General features: G+C 45.8%; 1 protein-coding gene across 3 annotated transcripts in view; it reads left to right on the plus strand.

Moving 5' to 3' along the window:
- LOC134224981 (uncharacterized) overlaps window positions 1–11920 on the plus strand; it is a 123826-nt gene extending 111906 nt beyond the window's left edge. For all 3 annotated transcript variants that reach the window (XM_062704696.1, XM_062704695.1, XM_062704694.1), the window contains exons 4-7: window positions 9361–9507; window positions 9763–9901; window positions 10493–11069; window positions 11136–11920. In XM_062704696.1, coding sequence (XP_062560680.1) covers window positions 9361–9507; window positions 9763–9901; window positions 10493–11069; window positions 11136–11446 — 1174 coding nt within the window. In that variant the 3' untranslated portion in view covers window positions 11447–11920. The remainder of the gene's footprint in view (window positions 1–9360; window positions 9508–9762; window positions 9902–10492; window positions 11070–11135) is intronic.
- The last annotated feature ends 6835 nt before the right edge of the window (window positions 11921–18755 follow it).

The raw sequence follows: 18755 nt of genomic DNA on the forward strand, positions 1-18755 counted from the left end.
ACCCTAAGTGGTTGGGTGTCTACGAAAGTTGTTGCACCGATTTAGATCAGGTGAATGTCGTCCAATCGATTGAACCTGGTGATTGATTGTAATGCAAGGAAAAAATGTTGTATACACGTACTAAGCTATCGATTCCGTTAGTCTCGACTATGCTGCTAACTAATCCAACAGCGTAGTTAAAATGGTTTATGTTTTATTGTTTCTTAAACGATAACCTGTTAGTATGAACTCAAGTCATGGGGAAATATTACTGGCTTGTGTACATTTCTCAAATCACGACCAATCAGTCGACATTACACGAAACTTGACATATGAAATTGTTTAAGGCATTCATTATTTATTCCCGTATTCTACATCTACGAAAAAGCTTCCGACCGTCTCAATAATGAGAATATGTGGGATGCCCTGAGACGCCAGGTGGTTTCTGAGAAAATCATCGGCCTTATCGAGGCACAGTACGCGGCCTTTCGTGTAAAGTGCTGCACGGGGTCTTGTCCGATCCCATCCGGGTCGTAGCCGGTGTGAGGCAAGGGTGTATTCTATCACTGCTACTATTCCTCATCGTAATCGACGAGATTCTGGTGTGTGCGATTGACTCAAATTGCGGGCTGCTATGGCAGCCTATAGTCATGGAGCACCTAAAAGACTTCGAATTGGCTGATGTCGTTGCATTCAGCGGTATTCTGATATTCGACCTTGTCGAGTGCTCCTCTTCAGCAGGTTTTGTCATCAAAGTCAACAGAACCAAATCGTTGGATGTAAACACAGTCACCGGGCAACCAGTGGAGAATGTTAAAAGCTTCCAATATCTTGGAAGCCAAATGGCGTCAGACGGCGGTACCAAGATCAACATAGGCGCACGGATCAAGGAAGCAAGGCCTGCCTTTGCGAGTTTAAGAAATATCTGGAAGAACAGGCAGATAAGTGAACGCACCAAAATACGAATTTTCAACTCTAACGTGAAATCTGTGCTGTTATACGCTAGCGAAACATGGTGTGTATCAGTGGAGAACACTCAACGGCTGCTGGTGTTTATCAATCAGATGCCTCCGGTACATAATTCGGGGCTGGTGGCCCCACAACTGGATTTTAACCTACAAGCTCAAATTCTGGATGTTGGAATTTTGGATTGGAAGTGGGGCTGGGTCGGCCACATGGTACGTAGGGGAGGAAACGAAATCTGTAAAGAACCATTAGACTGGAACCAAGTGGGACATCCCAGCAGAGGAAGACCCAGAGGCTCATGGCAGCGCAGCTTCAATAAAAAAAATGAAAGAAGTCAACCGAAATCTAACCAGGCAACAGTCGGCCCGTTGCACCACTGATGGTGTACAGGACCCATAAGTAAGTATGGCTAAGTGCCCGGCCCGGTATAGTTGTCCGATTTACGCGATATGAACGATGGATAGTGCTTCCAACAGCTGATGCAACTCGTGGTTCATTCGCCTTCTCCACGCACCGTCCACCATCTGCACCCCACCATAGATGGTACGCAGCACCTTCCATTCGAAAACTTCAAGTGCACGTTGGTCCTCCACGAGCATCGTCCAGGTCTCGTGTCCGTAGAGAACTACCGATCTAATGAGCATTTTGTAGATTGTCAGTTAGGTACGGCGGCGAACTCTATTCGATCAGAGCGTCTTGCGGAGTCCAGAGTATGTACGGTTTCCAGTAACTCGATGATATCATCGAGTTCGTGAACGCAAGGCAGAACATCAGTAAGGAACTGAAACAGAACCTTCGGATGCTCCGCCAGGTTGTTCGAGTCGCAAGACAAGAACAGGATGCGTTTATCAGGCGGGTAGTGGGAAGAGAGAAGGCCGACAAATGTGCTCAAACCGATGCCTTCTCCTTCCTTGGAGGAGCGATTATGGCCCAAGAGGCGACTGATTTCGCCCTGACGGCCAATAAAGAAAAAGACTGCGCCTATCCCGAAATGGCTCAGGCAGCAACCCGGCGAAGGCACTCAGAACAAACCCAAACGACGTGCAACCATAAAGTCCAACGTCTTCTGGACGGAGCAGATCGGGTGCAGAGGAGCCCGAAGGGCGTCGATCCGAGAAGGTGACTTCTTGGCCCAAAAAGGCGAAAAACACCAACCAAGAGCAAGTTGCCGGGTCTCAAGGCGGTACCATCCAGCCTGTGCCAGGGGCACAAGGGACTGAAAAGAATGCTAAAGATAGAGGCGAGGCCTTGTTGGTGAGAACTGATAAGGCAAAGTACGTTTACCTGTTGCGGAAGTCTAAAAGGTAATGGAGCGAGGGAATTTGAAGATCAGGTTGTCAGTATGCCCAGTGAGCAAACTCCAGCCGCCTTCAGTGGACAGGTGCTATCGGTACTTAGAGTTGGGACACAAGTCCTACAACTGTAAGGACCCAGACCGTAGCAACCTGTGTCATTGTTGTGGTGAGGAAGGGCACAAGGCGCAGGAATGCGATAAGGCACCAAAGTACCTCACCTGCGCCAGCATAAAGAATGCCTGTAACCACGTTATGGGTGGATCTTCGTATCCCATTGGAGAGAAAAATAAAAATAAGCCGTGCAAGTAACACAGCTGAATCTTAACCACTGTGCAACTGCCCAGCAGCTGTTTTGGCCGTCGGTCTCGGAGTCGATGACCGATATCGCCCTCCTGTCCGACCCGTACAACGTCCCTATCGATAACGGCAATTGGGTGGCGAACGAGTCTAGGATGGCGGCTATTTGCACGACGGGACGGTACCCGATCCAAGAGGTTCTAGCCGCACGAGCAAAGTTGTTCGTGACCGGCCAGAAATTCCCTAAAAATCGCCACGGTGGGTTCGCGAAAATTGTTCGAATTCAAACAGGAAGCTTAAACGCCACACTTTCCTAGTATCCGACTTACTTAAAATTTATCAACTAGAGCGAACATTACTGACACGACCCTAATGCAACGTTTCAAAGACGAACTTCTCCCATAAAAGTTCAATTTATCATCATCGGAAGTTCCACTACTTGTACCTAGGTGGCAACCGTCAACGACCTTGCCGAGCGTTCCTCTTCAGCAGGTTTTGTCATCAAAGTCAACAAAACCTAACCATTGGATGTAAACACGGCGACCCCTTCTGGTTTCACAGTCACCAGGAAATATGAGAAGAATGTTGAAAGCTTCCGATATCTTGGTAGCCAAATGGCGTCAGACGGCGGTACCAACATCGGCACAGGTGCATGAATCAAGAAGGCAAGGGCTGCCTTTGCGAGAAATATTTAGAAAAACAGGCAGATAAGTGAATGCCCCAAAATCCGAATTTTTAGTTCTAACGAGAAATCTGTGTTGTTATACGCTAGCGAAACATGGTGTGTATCAGTGGAGAACACTCAGCGGCTGCTGGTGTTTATCAATCAGATGCCTCCGGTACATAATTCGAGGTTGGTGGCCGCACAACTGGATCTCAACCAACGAGCTCAAGCGTCGTTGGAATTTTGGATCTGAAGTGGGGCTGGGTCGGCCACACGTTACGTAGGGGTGGAACCGAAATCTGTAAAGAACCATTCGACTGGAACCCAGCGAGACATCGCAGCAGAGGCAGACCCAGAGGCTCAAGGCAGCGCAGCCTCAATAAAAAAGTGAAAGAAGTCAACCGGAATCTAACCAATAACCATGCAACAGGTTAAAGCGATTCGCCTTCTTCACTTCTTGCACGACGGGACGGTACCCGATCCAAGAGGTTCTAGCCGCACGAGCAAAGTTGTTCGTGACCGGCCAGAAATTCCCTAAAAATCGCCACGGTGGGTTCGCGAAAATTGTTCGAATTCAAACAGGAAGCTTAAACGCCACACTTTCCTAGTATCCGACTTACTTAAAATTCATCAACTAGAGCGAACATTACTGACACGACCCTAACGCAACGTTTCAAAGACGAACTTCTCCCATAAAAGTTCAATTTATCATCATCGGAAGTTCCACTACTTGTACCTAGGTGGCAACCGTCTCGAAAGCTTGAACGGTTTCATTCACAATCAATGAATTACCAGCGAAGAATCGCAGAAAGGAATAAGCTCAAATGATCATTAACACCGGGAATAATATTGCGGAAAGTAGAGGAAGTGATTACAATTTCGACGGCAGACCAGCATGGGGATTCAAAACGACCCCGGTTACGGTTCGCACTACGGAGGTTCACAGGTGGGATCACTCACTCACGTGGACGTAGATGCGGGATGATGTTGGGCGCGATATGAACGGCGCGGCCCCTTCGGCCACCTATGGATGTGGGCCGGCGGTTCGCCTGGTGGATGTTCACGACGGTTGTTTCACGAGGTGCCTATATCCGAAACATAAAGCCGTCGAACGGCTGTTCGACAGATAAGGGGTTAAGAGAGCAACGCTACATCACTAAGCACGACTTCAATACTTTTCTTGACTGTTATTCACTGAGCTACCTCCTATTTTAATTTATCTCACTTTTGAGAAATCGCGGATCACGGGAAAAACTTTTGAAACGTTTAAACTAACCAGGCAAAGTGAAATGGAATCTTGGAGCCCTCAGATTAAATAGTCAGGGCACAGTCACCTTTTCGCGAAGAGTTCCGAATCGGATTTCATGTCCGTGCTCTAGTTGCTGACTAGAGATTTTAACGCTTGGGCAGTGGAGTGGGGCAGCCGCTGCACCAATCGAAGGGGTCAAGCGTTACTACTAGTAGAGGCGCTAGTGAAGCTCGACGCTGTGTTAGTCAGAAGGAACGGGGTCGAGTCATGAATTGAAGTAACGTTTGTCAATCCCGGTCTTGCACCAGACTTGGACTGGAGGCTGGACGAGGGTTACACCCATAGTGATCATCTAGAGCTTAAAGATCAACTATGGCGTGCAACATCTGAGGTCCGGGGATCCCTGTCAGGTCCGTGGGTGGAGAACCAATCACTTCGACAGCGAAGTTTTCACCGCGGCCCTGGGACTGGAAACCAAAACTGAAGGTCTAAGCGTGGATGCGTTGGTAGCTGTCTTATCACGCGCGTGCGATGCCACCATGCTGAGGAAAACCCTGCCGAGAAATGGCAGACGCCCGGTATACTGGTGGAGTCCCGAGATTGCGGCCCTTCGATCAACCTGCCTCAAGGCTAGACGAAGGATGGAACGTGCCCGCACCGAGGATGAAAGAGCGGACCGCCGTGAAGTGTTTCGAGCTGTGAAACTGGCCTTAAACAAGGCCATCAAGAGCAGTAAGAGAGCGTGTTTCGACAACCTATATGAAGGAGCCAACGCGAATCCGTGGGGTGACGCCTACAGGATAGTAATGGCCAAGACCAAAGAAAGCTCTTCACCCCCCATACGGTCCCCGAATAGGTTGGAGAGGATTATCGAGGTACAAGGCAATGTGGGTGCGGCCGAAATGGTGGCCCCGGTTACGAACGAAGCCGCGGTAGCCAAATCCCTTGTAACGAACAAAGCTCCAGGGCCTGAACAGCGCTCTCAAGGCAGCAATCATAGCGAACCCGAACATGTTCTGGCTAGCTATGCAAAAATGCCTAAATGAGTGTAGATTCCCCGAAAGATGGAAAATGCAGAAATTGGTGTTGTTGCCGAAGGCCGGAAAGCCGCCGGGCGACCCATCGGCGCACAGACCAATCTGTCTTATAGACACGACGGGCAAGTTGTTAGAGAGGATCATCATCAACAGGCTGACCCCATACTCAGAGGGTACGAACGGCCTGTCAAGCAATCAGTTCGGTTTTCGCAAGGGAACAAACTTAAATCATTTCACAGATTTCGGTGAATTTTGCTTCAATTCACCGAAATCTCAACAGCAGAATTTTTCGGAAAATATTTTACCAAATTTTCTGCGATTTTTCCTTTGTTCAACAGTCAAAACCACCGAAAATCTGTAAAATTATTCACCGTACAGTTCTGCTGTTGAGATTTCGGTGAAATTTCACAGAAAAGTGTGATTTATTTTAAGTGTGTAAGTCCACGTTGGACGCTATTAACTCGGTGGTACAGGCTATTATACGAGACCGATGTCGGTCAGAGAAGCGTTCCTATTACCGCAGGAGTTCCGCAATGTTCAATACTGGGCTCGGTATTATGGAACCTTATGTATGACGGGGTTCTGAAGCTAAAGTTCCCTCCTGGTGTTAAGATGGTCGGTTTCGCCGATGACGTAACCTTGGAGGTCCACGGGGAGTCAATTTCCGATGTAAAACTGACCGCAGCACGGTGGAGGATTGGATAAGCGCTAGAGGCCTGGAGCTCGCTCAATATAAGACGGAGGTGGTTATCGTCAATAACCGCAACTCGGTTCAACATGCAGTGATTCACGTGGGTGAAGTCGCGATCGCATCAAAGCGGAGTTTGAAGCTCCTTGGGGTCGTAATAGACGACAAGCTGACCTTCGCCACCCATGTCGACTATGCCTGCAAGAGAGCTTCGACTGCTGTTGCGGCATTATCGAGGATGATGTCCAACAGTTCCAAGGTGTGTGTCAGTAGACGTAAGTAGTCTTTTTAGGTACGGCGGCCCGTCCTGGGCTAACCAGTTACCTGCGGAATCTGGAGAGCACGTACCGTTTGATGTGTCTCAGAGTTATATCTGCCAACCGCACGATATCACACGATGCAGCCTGCATGATTGCGAGCATGATGCAAGTCGGGCTGGTCATCCGGGAGGACGATGAGTATTTCGAGCTACGTGGCACCATAGGAGCCTGCGAACGCATCAGGGTGACTTCGGTTGCCAGATGATAGCGCGAGTGGGATAACCCTTCTAAAGGTAGGTGGAGCCACCGGCTGATACCTAACATATCGCGCTAGGTGGGGAGACCCAATGGGGAAGTTAACTTCCATCTGACACAATTCCTGTCAGGCTATGGCTGCTTCCGGCAGTACCTTCACAGGTTTAGGCACGCGGAGAGCCCCGTCTGCCCTGATTGCCCACTTACTTACTTATGGATCCTGTACACCTCCGGTGGTGCAAAGGGCCGACTTGAAAGATCTCCATCCTGAGCGATGCCCGGCTATCGCTTTAACCTGTTGCCAGGTTAGATTTCGGTCGACTTCTTTTATTTCTTTATTGAGGCTTCTCCGCCATGAGCCTCTGGGTCTGCCTCTGCTGCGATGTCCCGCTGGGTTCCAGTCTAATGCTTGTCTACAGATTTCGTTTCCGTAGAATGTGGCTGACCCAGCCCCACTTCCGATCCCGAATTTCTGTTGTTATCGGCCTCTGGTGACAACGACGATGGAGCTCGTTGTTTGAGATCCAGTTGTGAGGCCACCAGGCCCGAATTATATACCGCAGGCATCTGTTAATGAACACCTGCAGCCGTTGAGTGTTCTCCACTGATACACACCATGTTTCGCTAGCGTATAACAGCACAGATTTCACGTTAGAGTTGAAAATTCGTATTTTGGTGCGTTCACTTATCTGCCTGTTTTTCCAGATATTTCTTAAACTCACAAAGGCAGCCCTTGCTTTCTTGATCCGTGCGCCTATGTCGATCTTGGTACCACCGTCTGACGCCATTTGGCTACCAAGATATTGGAAGCTTTCAACATTCTCCACTGGTTGCCCGGCTACTGTGAAACTGGAAGGAGTCACCGTGTTTACATCCAACGATTTTTGTTGACGTTGATGACTAAACCTGCCGAGGAGGAGCGATCGGCAAGGTCGTTGAGCTTACTCTGCATATCAGAGCGCCGTTGCGCGAGTAGTGCAACGTCATCCGCCAATTCGAAGTCGTTTAGGTGCTCCATGGTTATAGGCTGCCTGATTGCCCAGGTGTTGATGAAACTGCAGAGCACATACTGTTCGTATGTCCTCGTTTCGACGTCGAAAGAAGAGCTATGCTAGACGTTTGCGATCGGGACACAACCCCGGATACCCTTATCCAGAGAATGTACCAAGCGGTGGAGAAAGGGAACGCAGTTTCGACTGCATACACTCAGATTGCCTACAGCTTGCAGAGAATGTGGCGCGCCGAGCAGCAGTCGACAAGCATGACAAACTTGTGATTGGTTAGTTAGAGCGAAAGCAGGCTGATCACGGGGAAGTGAATGAGAAGTAAGAGTGGCAGAATGTGACAGAAGAGTGACCGCATAGGTGTTAGTATGGACTGCACATCCGGAGGTAGGAGGGTCGTAGCGTAGAACTGTTGGTACATATCGCTATCGACACCTCGAGGCATGGCAGAGGAGAGTAGAGTGAACATCCAAGTCAGCCTAATATGGTATGTTAAGGGCAAGCACCCAAGTCAGCCTCGCATGGCATGTCAGAAGTGAGAACCTAAGTAAGTCCCACATGGTGTGTCAGAGCGTGTGTCAGGAGGAGTCGCAGGGTATGCTAGAGTGAGCACCCAAATAAGTCTCAAATTAATCTGCTAAAAAACTGATGCTTACCGTCTACGGTGGGTGCAGACTGCAGTTGGAAGACGGTAGGTACATGTTGGAATTACCCCAGCACCAAACCGACGGGTACGAGAAGGCGAAGTGCGCTGTAAGATAGATGAAACGGTCAGGATGAAGAATATTTGCAAACCTAAGTAGACTGTGTGCTTGGCGACATGCAGCTATGGACTAGTGGAATGGAAAATCTTTTTTGAACTACACAAGCCAGCCCGGCCCTAGTTCGAATACACTGGGGTCGTTTTTTGCACAGATGGCGAGAAACAAGCAATAATATCTTAGGGTTTGAAATAGTTTTCTGGGATTATAAAAGTACAGACGGCAAATCTTAATAAATGTTAAGAAAATAATAGTTTGCTCTCATACGCACACTTTTGCATCATACAAAATTTGACTCAAATTACAATTTTTCTGCTTTGGAGGGACCTTCCTTAACCGTGCGGTAAGATGTGTGGCTACAAAGCAAGACCATGCTGAAAGTGGCTGGGTTCGATTCCCGGTCCGGTCTAGAAAATTTTCGGGTTGGAAATTTTCTCGACTGCCCTGGGCACAAATGTATCATCGTGTTAGCCTCATGATATACGTATCCAAAAATGGTAACTCGGCTTAGAAACCACCCAGTTAACAATTGTGGAAGTATTTAATGAACATGCGAGACGGCTATGTTCCAAAAGAACTAGCTTTTGAGTACAGATAGACCAATTAGCGGTTCTTCAACGTTTGAATGTGTGCAATAACTTGATTCAAAAGCTAATAACTTAATGTCAGGTTGCTGAAATTTAAAACTATCGTATTTTCGAATCGATAGAATTGAATCCGCAGTCAAAATACCATAGCCATCATATACATCACACATGATTAGCAATTAGTATCATAATAATAAGACATACATGGTATCTCAGAAACAATTTATCAACGGCTGCGCAGCGATTGCCTGCACCATCGCGATCCTAACTGATGCATTCATTTCTGAATCTTGCATTTCTTGTTCGCTTCTACGACAGGAATCTCTCTTACCACATAAATCATCACGGTCGAGCTGGTCGCACCAGCAGGAGCAACTACAACAACAGCAGCGGTGGCGCCGTTAGCCCCGGTCGCGGCAACAACGATCTCGTCCGGATGAGTGCCAACTCTAAATCAGCGGATCGGTAAGCTTCCTAATAGTCCTACCGTACGGCGGTATAATTTTGCGTTAAGAGCGTAAATAAATAATCATTGCATCTAGCAGCTACAGATTGGAGTAAATCACGCAATCAGTTTAATGCCAAGTTGTTGAGTAGTGAAGGAAAGATTTTTATCGAATAATCGATTTATACGGCAACGACCGACACTTATTGACTGTCTAACAACGGTGATTAATCAATGTTCAATCTTGTTGACACCTCCTTGGTCTGCCCGCACAGGTACGGTGGAGCCGGTAAGACCCAGTATACGTACGAGCACGTTCAGAGTGGGTCAGTAATGCTACCGAAGGGAGGAAGAACGTTTCTTGAGCCGAACCAGAATAGGACCTTGGCATACACCGCCAAACTGGATACCACGGTAGGTTTACGAAACCAGTTTTCTGTTTCTATGACAGGGTTGGTAGCGATGGCAGCACAAATCATACTGAGCGGCATAAGGACAATCTGCTTGGTATCCGCTGGATGCAATTGGACTTGAAACCGAACAAACATTACCATGTTTGCAGTACATACTTTCACATTAACTGCATATAGACATTTGGATTTTAGATCCGTAATAGCTGTCATCACAAACTATCACTATTGTAAATGTTTACTATCAGAAAAGACTAAACGATGACGGAAACAAGCAAATCCAATGTCGGTTCCCTGGTAGTAAGTGATGAATGAATATCGTCAGTAGGAGTTGAAGCCGTACCCCGATAATAATACATATAATCAGAAAGGTACATTGGATTTAAATACCACATGCAAAAAAAAAGTTTGAAACATTTCGCTAAAAAGTAATTCGCTACCAGCCCTGATCGCACAGAAATAACTACAGTTGAGAACACTTGACTCCATGCTGCTTGTGGCGCCATTAATATTCAATCTTGTATTTAATCGATCAAATCCGAGCAGAATACTAATATTTAAATTGCAACTATTTCTCCGATTATCCCTTCCCCAGGTTTATCGACAGAAACCGCACAAGAATCACCACCAGCGACAGCAGCACAACGATTGGTCAACGGTAGCAGTGGCAGGTCGGCGCTCCCACAAGCCGGGCTTCAAATCGACCACTGTCAACGGGCTCTGCATCAAGTGTCCCGCCGAGAAAACTGCCATCGCACGCAAAGGCCTCGACGGTGTACTGATCGAACCGCCAATGTTGACAACGTGTCGCAATCAGCCCATCTCGCGTGACCTGTACGAACTGGAAACGCTGTTCGGTTCCAAGCTGAACTTTATCCTGCCCCATTCCAACGGCGGCGGCCCATTTTCGTTCCTTGCCAAGATTGTCAACAAGCGCAGCGGAAAGGTAGTGCAGACTTGTGATTTGCGATATAAAGTAATTGTGAAACAGTGTGGAAAATATTACACCAAGAACAAGGATCTCAAAGTGGCGTGCGACTTGGGCAACATCTGGGGATCGCGGTGCACCTTCCACTGCAGAAACGGTGGCTACTTGAGCAGACAGAACGCGTTTGTCGAGTGCAGTGAAGAGCAAACTTGGCAGGGGGAGGAACCGTACTGCATGTATAATGGTATGCTAATGTCATTAATTCATTCATTCAAGAAAACAACTCATAAAATCGTCTATCTAATTGCAGAAGTCTCCGACGATTACGCATACGACAGCGACGCTCCGCCTACGTCGGACTGCACTTATCTGATCCCGCCCAACAACGGTCGGTTCGCGTGCGAGATGAAACCGATCGCGACCAGCTCCAACGACCTGTACGTTCCGAACGGGGCCGTCTGTCGGATCAAGTGCAACGAACACTTTGAAATTCCCGTCCATCTGCAGGCGGCATCGGTATTCCACTGCGACGAGGGCCGCTGGAACTCGACGATGAGGCACTTTTGCCACAAACCGGGCGCCGTGACCGTCCGTATGCATCGGAAACGAAGTTACGGTTAGTCGCTCGCACCTACAGCCGCGGCGACGATGTAGTCTCTAAGATTATATTAGTTACAGCTAGATAAAACAGCTTGATTTATTGCTTCGCAACGGGCGCGAACTTGAATGTGATTTTGTGTTTCGAGAATGGAAATGACATTCTTTCCCTGTGGGCTGTTTTCTAGATGGGAAGAAGTAAAAGAAGTAATAGCAGTCCTTTATTATACATATTACAACAGTGTTTCAGTTTGTTACGTCGGTGAGCGATTTATAGACGTTAGATGCATACTTACGGTTTTAAGGCGTATAACAGCTAGTTCGAAAAGGCTCCTTACGGAAGGCGATGCTTACCATGTTGAGATTATGTGTGTCTGTGTTAAGTATTATATTACTGAAGATAAAGTGTTTCACACTGGAAACATGACAGTATATTGCAGTGATTCAAAAATTCAAAAAGATTTTGATTATATAATAAAGATAAGCGAAACCCGATACTCAAAATTATGTATGTCATAAATTTGAAAGAAATTATTTCATTTGCCAAACATCTTTTAAAGCTATCACCCAACCGGCGGATGTTAGATTTTCTAACAATTTTGTATACGAATCTACCAAAACCTGTATAAGAACTGGGCATATGCGAAATTGTTAGATTCTTATACAAGTATTGTATAAGAAACTAACAATTTTGTAAGCTTTTCTAACAATATTTGTTTGAGAGCTTACATTTTTTGTATAAGAATCTAACAATTTCGCATATGCCCAATTCTTATACAGGTTTTGTTAGATTCGTATACAAAATTGTTAGAAAATCTAACATCCGCCGGTTGGGTGAAGGAATACTCATTCAGCAATGATTTTATTTCTTGTTTATAGGTATTTGTCGAAATTACCTCGGTGATCAGCAGATTTTAGGATTCTCAGTTCTCTAATGCAGACTAGAGTCAGACAAATAAAAATGCATCTACGTATATCCGCAAATGGTACAGTTCAAATCAATGCGTTGAATGAGTAAAACATGAAATAATGAACCTTTTCAACAAACGAGAGTAAACGTTTTTTAACATGCCAAGTTTATCTTTTGCACAAGTTGATTTGCTTGTTAACCTTCTTCGGATATTAGAAAAAACTTACGAATAAGATGTTAGGGTCATATTGACCCAGAAATGTAAATGCTTATAAAACAGTCAAATTATAACCGAATTACAAAGTTTATATACCGTTCGAAAGATAAACTCATCAATTTTGTGGCTATGTGGTGATATGCTGGTTCTGGAGACAATGGCCACCGGGAAACGACTTCCACGGGGACCTTGTTGGTCACAAAAGGGAGCATATAAATCGCTCCATATATGCCTTTCGATAGCTAATTCTTCATAAATTCTCTTGAAACGGTAATGTATGGTCCATGAAAGGGCTTCCGACGAAAGAGGCCACTCCTGATACATGCAAGGTGCCCCCGGGGAACCCGCAGGAGGGGACATTTCCGTTTTAGCATCAAAATATGCCGTGCTGCGGCTCTTTCGTCATGATTTTCCACCAAACAGATGGTTATGCGCTTGAAATCGATAAGTGACCACATTGGCCACTCCTGGTACATGCAAGGTGCCCCCGGGGTTCCCGCAGGAGGGGACATTTCCGTTTTATCACCAAAATATACCGTGCGGCGGCTCTGTCGTCATGATTTTCCACAAAATAGATGATTATGCGCTCGAAATCGCTAAGTGACCACATTGGCCACTCTTGGAGTCTATGAGGTGCCCCCGGGGAACCCGTAAAAGGGGACATTTCCGTTTTAACACCAAAATATGTCGTGCGGCAGCTCTTTCGTCATGATTTGCCACAAAATAGATGATTATGCGCTTGAAATCGATAATTGACCACATTGGCCGCTCTTGAAGCCTACCAGGGGCCCCCAGGGAACCCGTAGAATTGGACATTTCCGTTTTAACACCGAAATATGCCGTGCGGCGACTCTTTCGGTGTGTTTTCTCGCCAAAGAGATGGTTATTCGCTCGAAATCAATAAGTGATCACATTGGCCACTCTTGGAACCTATGAGGTGCCCTCGGGGAACCCGTAGAAAGGGACATTTCCGTTTAACACCAAAATATGTCGTGCGGCGGCTCTTTCGTCATGATTTTCCACAAAATAGATGATTATGCCAGTGAAATCGATAAGTGACCACATTGACAACGCCTGGGACCTATGAGGGGCCCCCAGGGAACCCGTAGAATGAAACATTTCCGTTTCAACACCAAAATATGCCGTGCGGCGACTCTTTCGGTGTGTTTTCTCATCTAAGAGATGGTTATTCAGCTCGAAATCGGTAAGTGACCACATTGGCCACTCTTGGAGCTTATGAGGTGCCCTCGGGAAATCCGTAAAAGGGGAATTTCCATTTCAACACCAACATATGTCGTGCGGCGACTCTTTCGGTGTGTTTTCCCACCAAAGAGATGGTTATTCGCTCGAAATCGATAAGTGACCACTTTGGCCACTTTTGGAGCCTATGAGGTACCCCGGGGAACCCGTAGAATGGAACATTTCCGTTTTTGCACCAAAATATGCCGTGCGGCGGCTCTTTCGTCATGATTTTCCGCAAAATAGATGATTATGCGCTTGAAATCGATAAGTGACCACATTGGCAACCCTGGAACCTATGAGGGGCCCCCAAGGAACCCGTAGAAAGGAACATTTCCGTTTTAACACCGAAATATGCCGTGCGGCGACTCCTTCGGTGTGTTTTCTCATCAAAGAGATGGTTATTCAGATCGCAAACGCTAAGTGACCACATTGGTCACTCTTGGAGCCTATGAGGTGCCCTCGGGGAATCCGTAAAAGGGGACATTTCCGTTTTAACACCAACATATGTCGTGCGGCAGCTCTTTCGTCATGATTTTCCACAAAATAGATTATTATGCCAGTGAAATCGATAAGTGCCCACATTGGCCACTCTTGGAATCTATCAGGGACCCCCAGGGAACCCGCAGGAGGGGACATTTCCGTTTTAGCACCAAAATATGCCGTGCGGCGACTCTTTCGGTGTGTTTTCCCACCAAAGAGATGGTTATTCGCATGAAATCGATAAGTGACCACCTTGGCCACTCTCGGAGCCTATGAGGTGCCCCCGGGGAACCCGTAGAATGGGGCATTTTCGTTTTAGCACCACAATATGCCGTGCGGCGAGTCTTTCATCATGATTCTCTACAAAATAGATGATTATGCGCTTGAAATCGATAAGTGACCACATTGGCAACGCCTGGAACCTATGAGGGGCCTTCAGGGAACCCGTAGAATGGGTCATTTTCGTTTTAACACCGAAATATGCCGTGCGGTTACTCTCTCGGTGTGTTTTCCCATCAAAGAGATGGTTATTCAGCTCGAAATCGATAATTGACCACATTGGCTACTCTTTGAACCTATGAGGTGTCCCCGGGGAACCCGTAGAAAGGGACATTTCCGTATTAGCAATAAATTATGCCGTGCGGCGGCTCTTTCGTCATGATTTTCCACAGAATAGATGATTATGCGCTTGAAATCGATAAGTGACCACATTGGCCACTCTTGGAGCCAATGAGATGCCCACGGGGAACCCGTAGATTGTGAAATTTCCGTTTTTATACCGAAATGAATAAGTGACCACATTTTCCACATTTCCGCGAAGAATCCATTGAAAGTGTCTGTGCACACAAAATCTCACTCACTTTTTAGCAACTTTTCCTCAACCGATGTGCTCGCATAAATAGCATTCGACGCAAAATCCTGCCCTATTGTTTCCTATTGAAAATTGGCCAGATCGGACTATGGGCTCCAAAGTTATGGCCAAAATACTAATTTCAGCACCTGCATGGGAAAATCACTTTTATGGCACTTATGCTCATCTGATTGGCTTGCAATAAGTTGCGTTCAACAGGAAATTTTAGAATGCAAATAAACAAATATGAAAAGTAAGAGCTATCTACCTATTAGTTTTATATTAGACTTTTCTTATATATTTCTCAACCCTTTTGAACAAACGATAAATTCACCATCACCACTAAAGAGTGAGTGCTAGTAATGGACCCCGTACGTATAATGGACCCCCTGAACCAAAAGTTAACGCTGTAATAAAGAATTTCCTGCAAATTTTTGATTGGATAAAGTTGCTTCACATATCAGGGTAGTTGTTCCATGCAATTGTTCTGGCTTGGGATACTAAAATTAAGTAATAATAACTAATTTGTAAAAGTAAATACGTTAGAGGGTCCATTACTAGCACACTAGGGGAGTCCATAACAGGCAACAGGAACATGTGGAATTGAAACATGTAAATCAAATGGAGGGGACCATAATACGTATGTAAACAAACTCTATGTTGCGTTTTATGGTCCCGGGGATGGCCATAATAGGCAATCTGGCTACATTTTTTTAAATAGTTATTTTAGTGGTAAAAATGAATGTTTAGCATGTTTTATGTACGAAACGCATTGCTGATAACTGTTACTTGTCATCTGGTGCTACAGAATGGCAATATGTCATGAGCCTGACTCTAGCGAAGCAATTGAAGCAAATTTTCGCCCTTAAGGGGTCCATTACTAGCACTCACTTCCTAGATTAATCTTGTTTTTTTTCTATCAAATAGGTCATTCATTCTAAACTTAATATCTACAACCTACAAGGTACCCGCAGGAGTCACACAGAAGGAGAGATTTTCTTTTTTATATCAAAATGTTGCGTTTTCATATCATTGTCCAAGGCATCGGTGAAAATCTCAAACTTCTATGAGTCGATATTGAAGGGACCATCGAATAATGGTAATATCGAGATGTGGAATAGAAAATCCTTGGAGAGCTGTTCGAAGGAATCATCACAGTAGCCCAGAAACTATTTTTTGATTTGACTCAGTACTCAATGAATTATTGGCAGTGGCTGATTTTCTACCCGCCGCAGCCACATCCAGGCGCTATAGTATATGCACAAAATAGCCAGCAAGAGTTAATCGCCAGAAATTTGTATGGCGAAAGACATCTAACGCTGGTTTTCTCAAAATTAGGAACTTTTCATGAAAAACTATTTGGTACCGGTTATGAGGGATGGTGTCTGCTACTACGCCTACCAAATATTTTTTCGATTAAAGTGCTTAATTTTGAGAAATCGAACCTTAGATGCCTTTCGCCATACTGATTTCAGAAAGTTAACTCCTAGTGTGCCGCTGTAACCACGCTCAAAGCAGTCGATTCATTTCAAATGAAGAACAATTTCAAGCGAATTACCAACTTCTTGAAGACTTGTGGCCAGGGTAGACAATGTGATCTAAATCGATCAAGCGGCACAGTACATTTGATATAACTATGAAAATGTCCTCTCCTACGGGTTCGCAGGGCACCTAAAAGGTTCCAAGAGTAGACAATATCACTAATCAACTCCAAGCACATGACCATCTGTTTGATAGAAAATAACAAAAAAAGCGACCGCACGACATATTCTGGTGTTAAAATGGAAATGTACTCTTCTACGGGCTCCCGGGGGCACCTCATAGGTTCTAAGGGTGGACAATATGTCATTAATCGGTTTCGAGGGCACCAATTTGGAGCAAAATCACGACGAAAGAGCCGACGGATGACATATGTTAGTGTAAAAATGGAAATGTCATCTTCTACGTGTTCTCCGAGGGAACCTCATAGGTCTCAAATGTGGCCAATGTGGTCACTTATCGATTTCGAGCGCACGACCATCTGTTCGGTGGGCCGCCGCACGGCTTATATTGGTGTAAAAATGGAAATGTCCCCTTCTACGGGTTCCCCGGAGATATATATGTTGGTGTAAAAATGGAAATGTCATCTTCTACGTGTTCTCCGAGGGAACCTCATAGGTTCCAAATGTAGGGTATACCCCATTAGGCATAAGTACGTTAGGCATACAGACGTTAGGCATAAGTACGTTAGGCATAATGGACGTTAGGCATAACGGACGATAGGCATAATGGACGTTAGGCATAAAATGACCCAAAGAACAGTCCATGACATAAAGAAGGCAGAATTATGCCAAACGTCCATTATGCCTAACGTACATTATGCCTATCGTCCGTTATGCCTAACGTCCATTATGCCTAACGTACTTATGCCTAACGTCCTTATGCCTAACGTACTTATGCCTAACGTCGCGGACCCCCCAAATGTAGCCAATGTGGTCACTTATCGATTTCGAGCGCACGACTATCTGTTTGGTGGGTGCACCTCAGAGGCTGCAAGAGTGGCCAATGTGGTCACTTAGCAATTTCGAGCGCATAATCATCTATTTTGTGGGAAATCATGACGAAAGAGACGCCGCACGGCATATTTTCGTACTAAACCGGAAATGTCCTCTCCTACGGGTTCCCCGGGGCACCTTGCATGTACCAGGAGTGGCCAATGTGGTCATTCATCGATTTCATGCGTATAACCATCTGTTTGGTGGAAAATCATGACAAAAGAGCCGCCGCATGGCATATTTTGGTGATAAAAAGGAAATGTCCAAGAGTGGCCAATGTGGTCAATTATCGACAGAGATGCATCTGAACACGAGAACGCGTGTTCGTGTTCAAAACGTTTTTAACACAGCACACTGTTCAAGAGCACTGCCCTAACTTAGCTACTTGTATCCTAGGAAAACAAATTCAAGTGACAGCATGCTACACATTTTTCGGCTGGTAATGGAACATCTGGTTATCTTACGGATAGAAATCAAGCATGCTCGTACGTTTTTGCATAGTTCCAAATCAAAGGAATCTTAGTTACCATGATCGTTTTGCTTGCGTACCAACCCAGTGCACACTGAACAGTGTTCAGAGTTCAAAACTAAGAACACCACGCAAAACTAAGAACAGCACGCTCTTGGCTCATGTTCTGTTCAGGATGCATTTCTGATTATCGATTTCAAGCGCATAATCATCTATTTTATGGGAAACCATGACGAAAGAGCCGCCGCACGGCATATTTTTGCGTTAAAATGGAAATGTACTTTTCTACGGGATCCCGGGGGGCACCTCATAGGTTATAAGGGTGGAAAATATGTCAATAATCAATTTCGAGGGCACCTATTTGTTACCTATATGTTGGTGTAAAAATGGAAATGTCATCTTCTACGTGTTCTCCGGAGGAACCTCATAGGTTCCAAATGTAACAAATGTGGTCATTTATCGATTTCGAGCGCACGACCATCTATTTAGTGGGAAAACACACCGAAAGAGCCGCCGCACGGCTTATATTGGTGTAAAAATGGAAATGTCCCCTTTTACGGGTTCCCCGACGGCTCCTCATAGGCTCCAAGAGTGGCCAATGTGGTCACATATCGATTTCGAGCGGATTATT

This window comes from Armigeres subalbatus, chromosome 3, assembly GCF_024139115.2.
Source record: "Armigeres subalbatus isolate Guangzhou_Male chromosome 3, GZ_Asu_2, whole genome shotgun sequence".
Lineage (NCBI taxonomy): Eukaryota > Metazoa > Arthropoda > Insecta > Diptera > Culicidae > Armigeres > Armigeres subalbatus.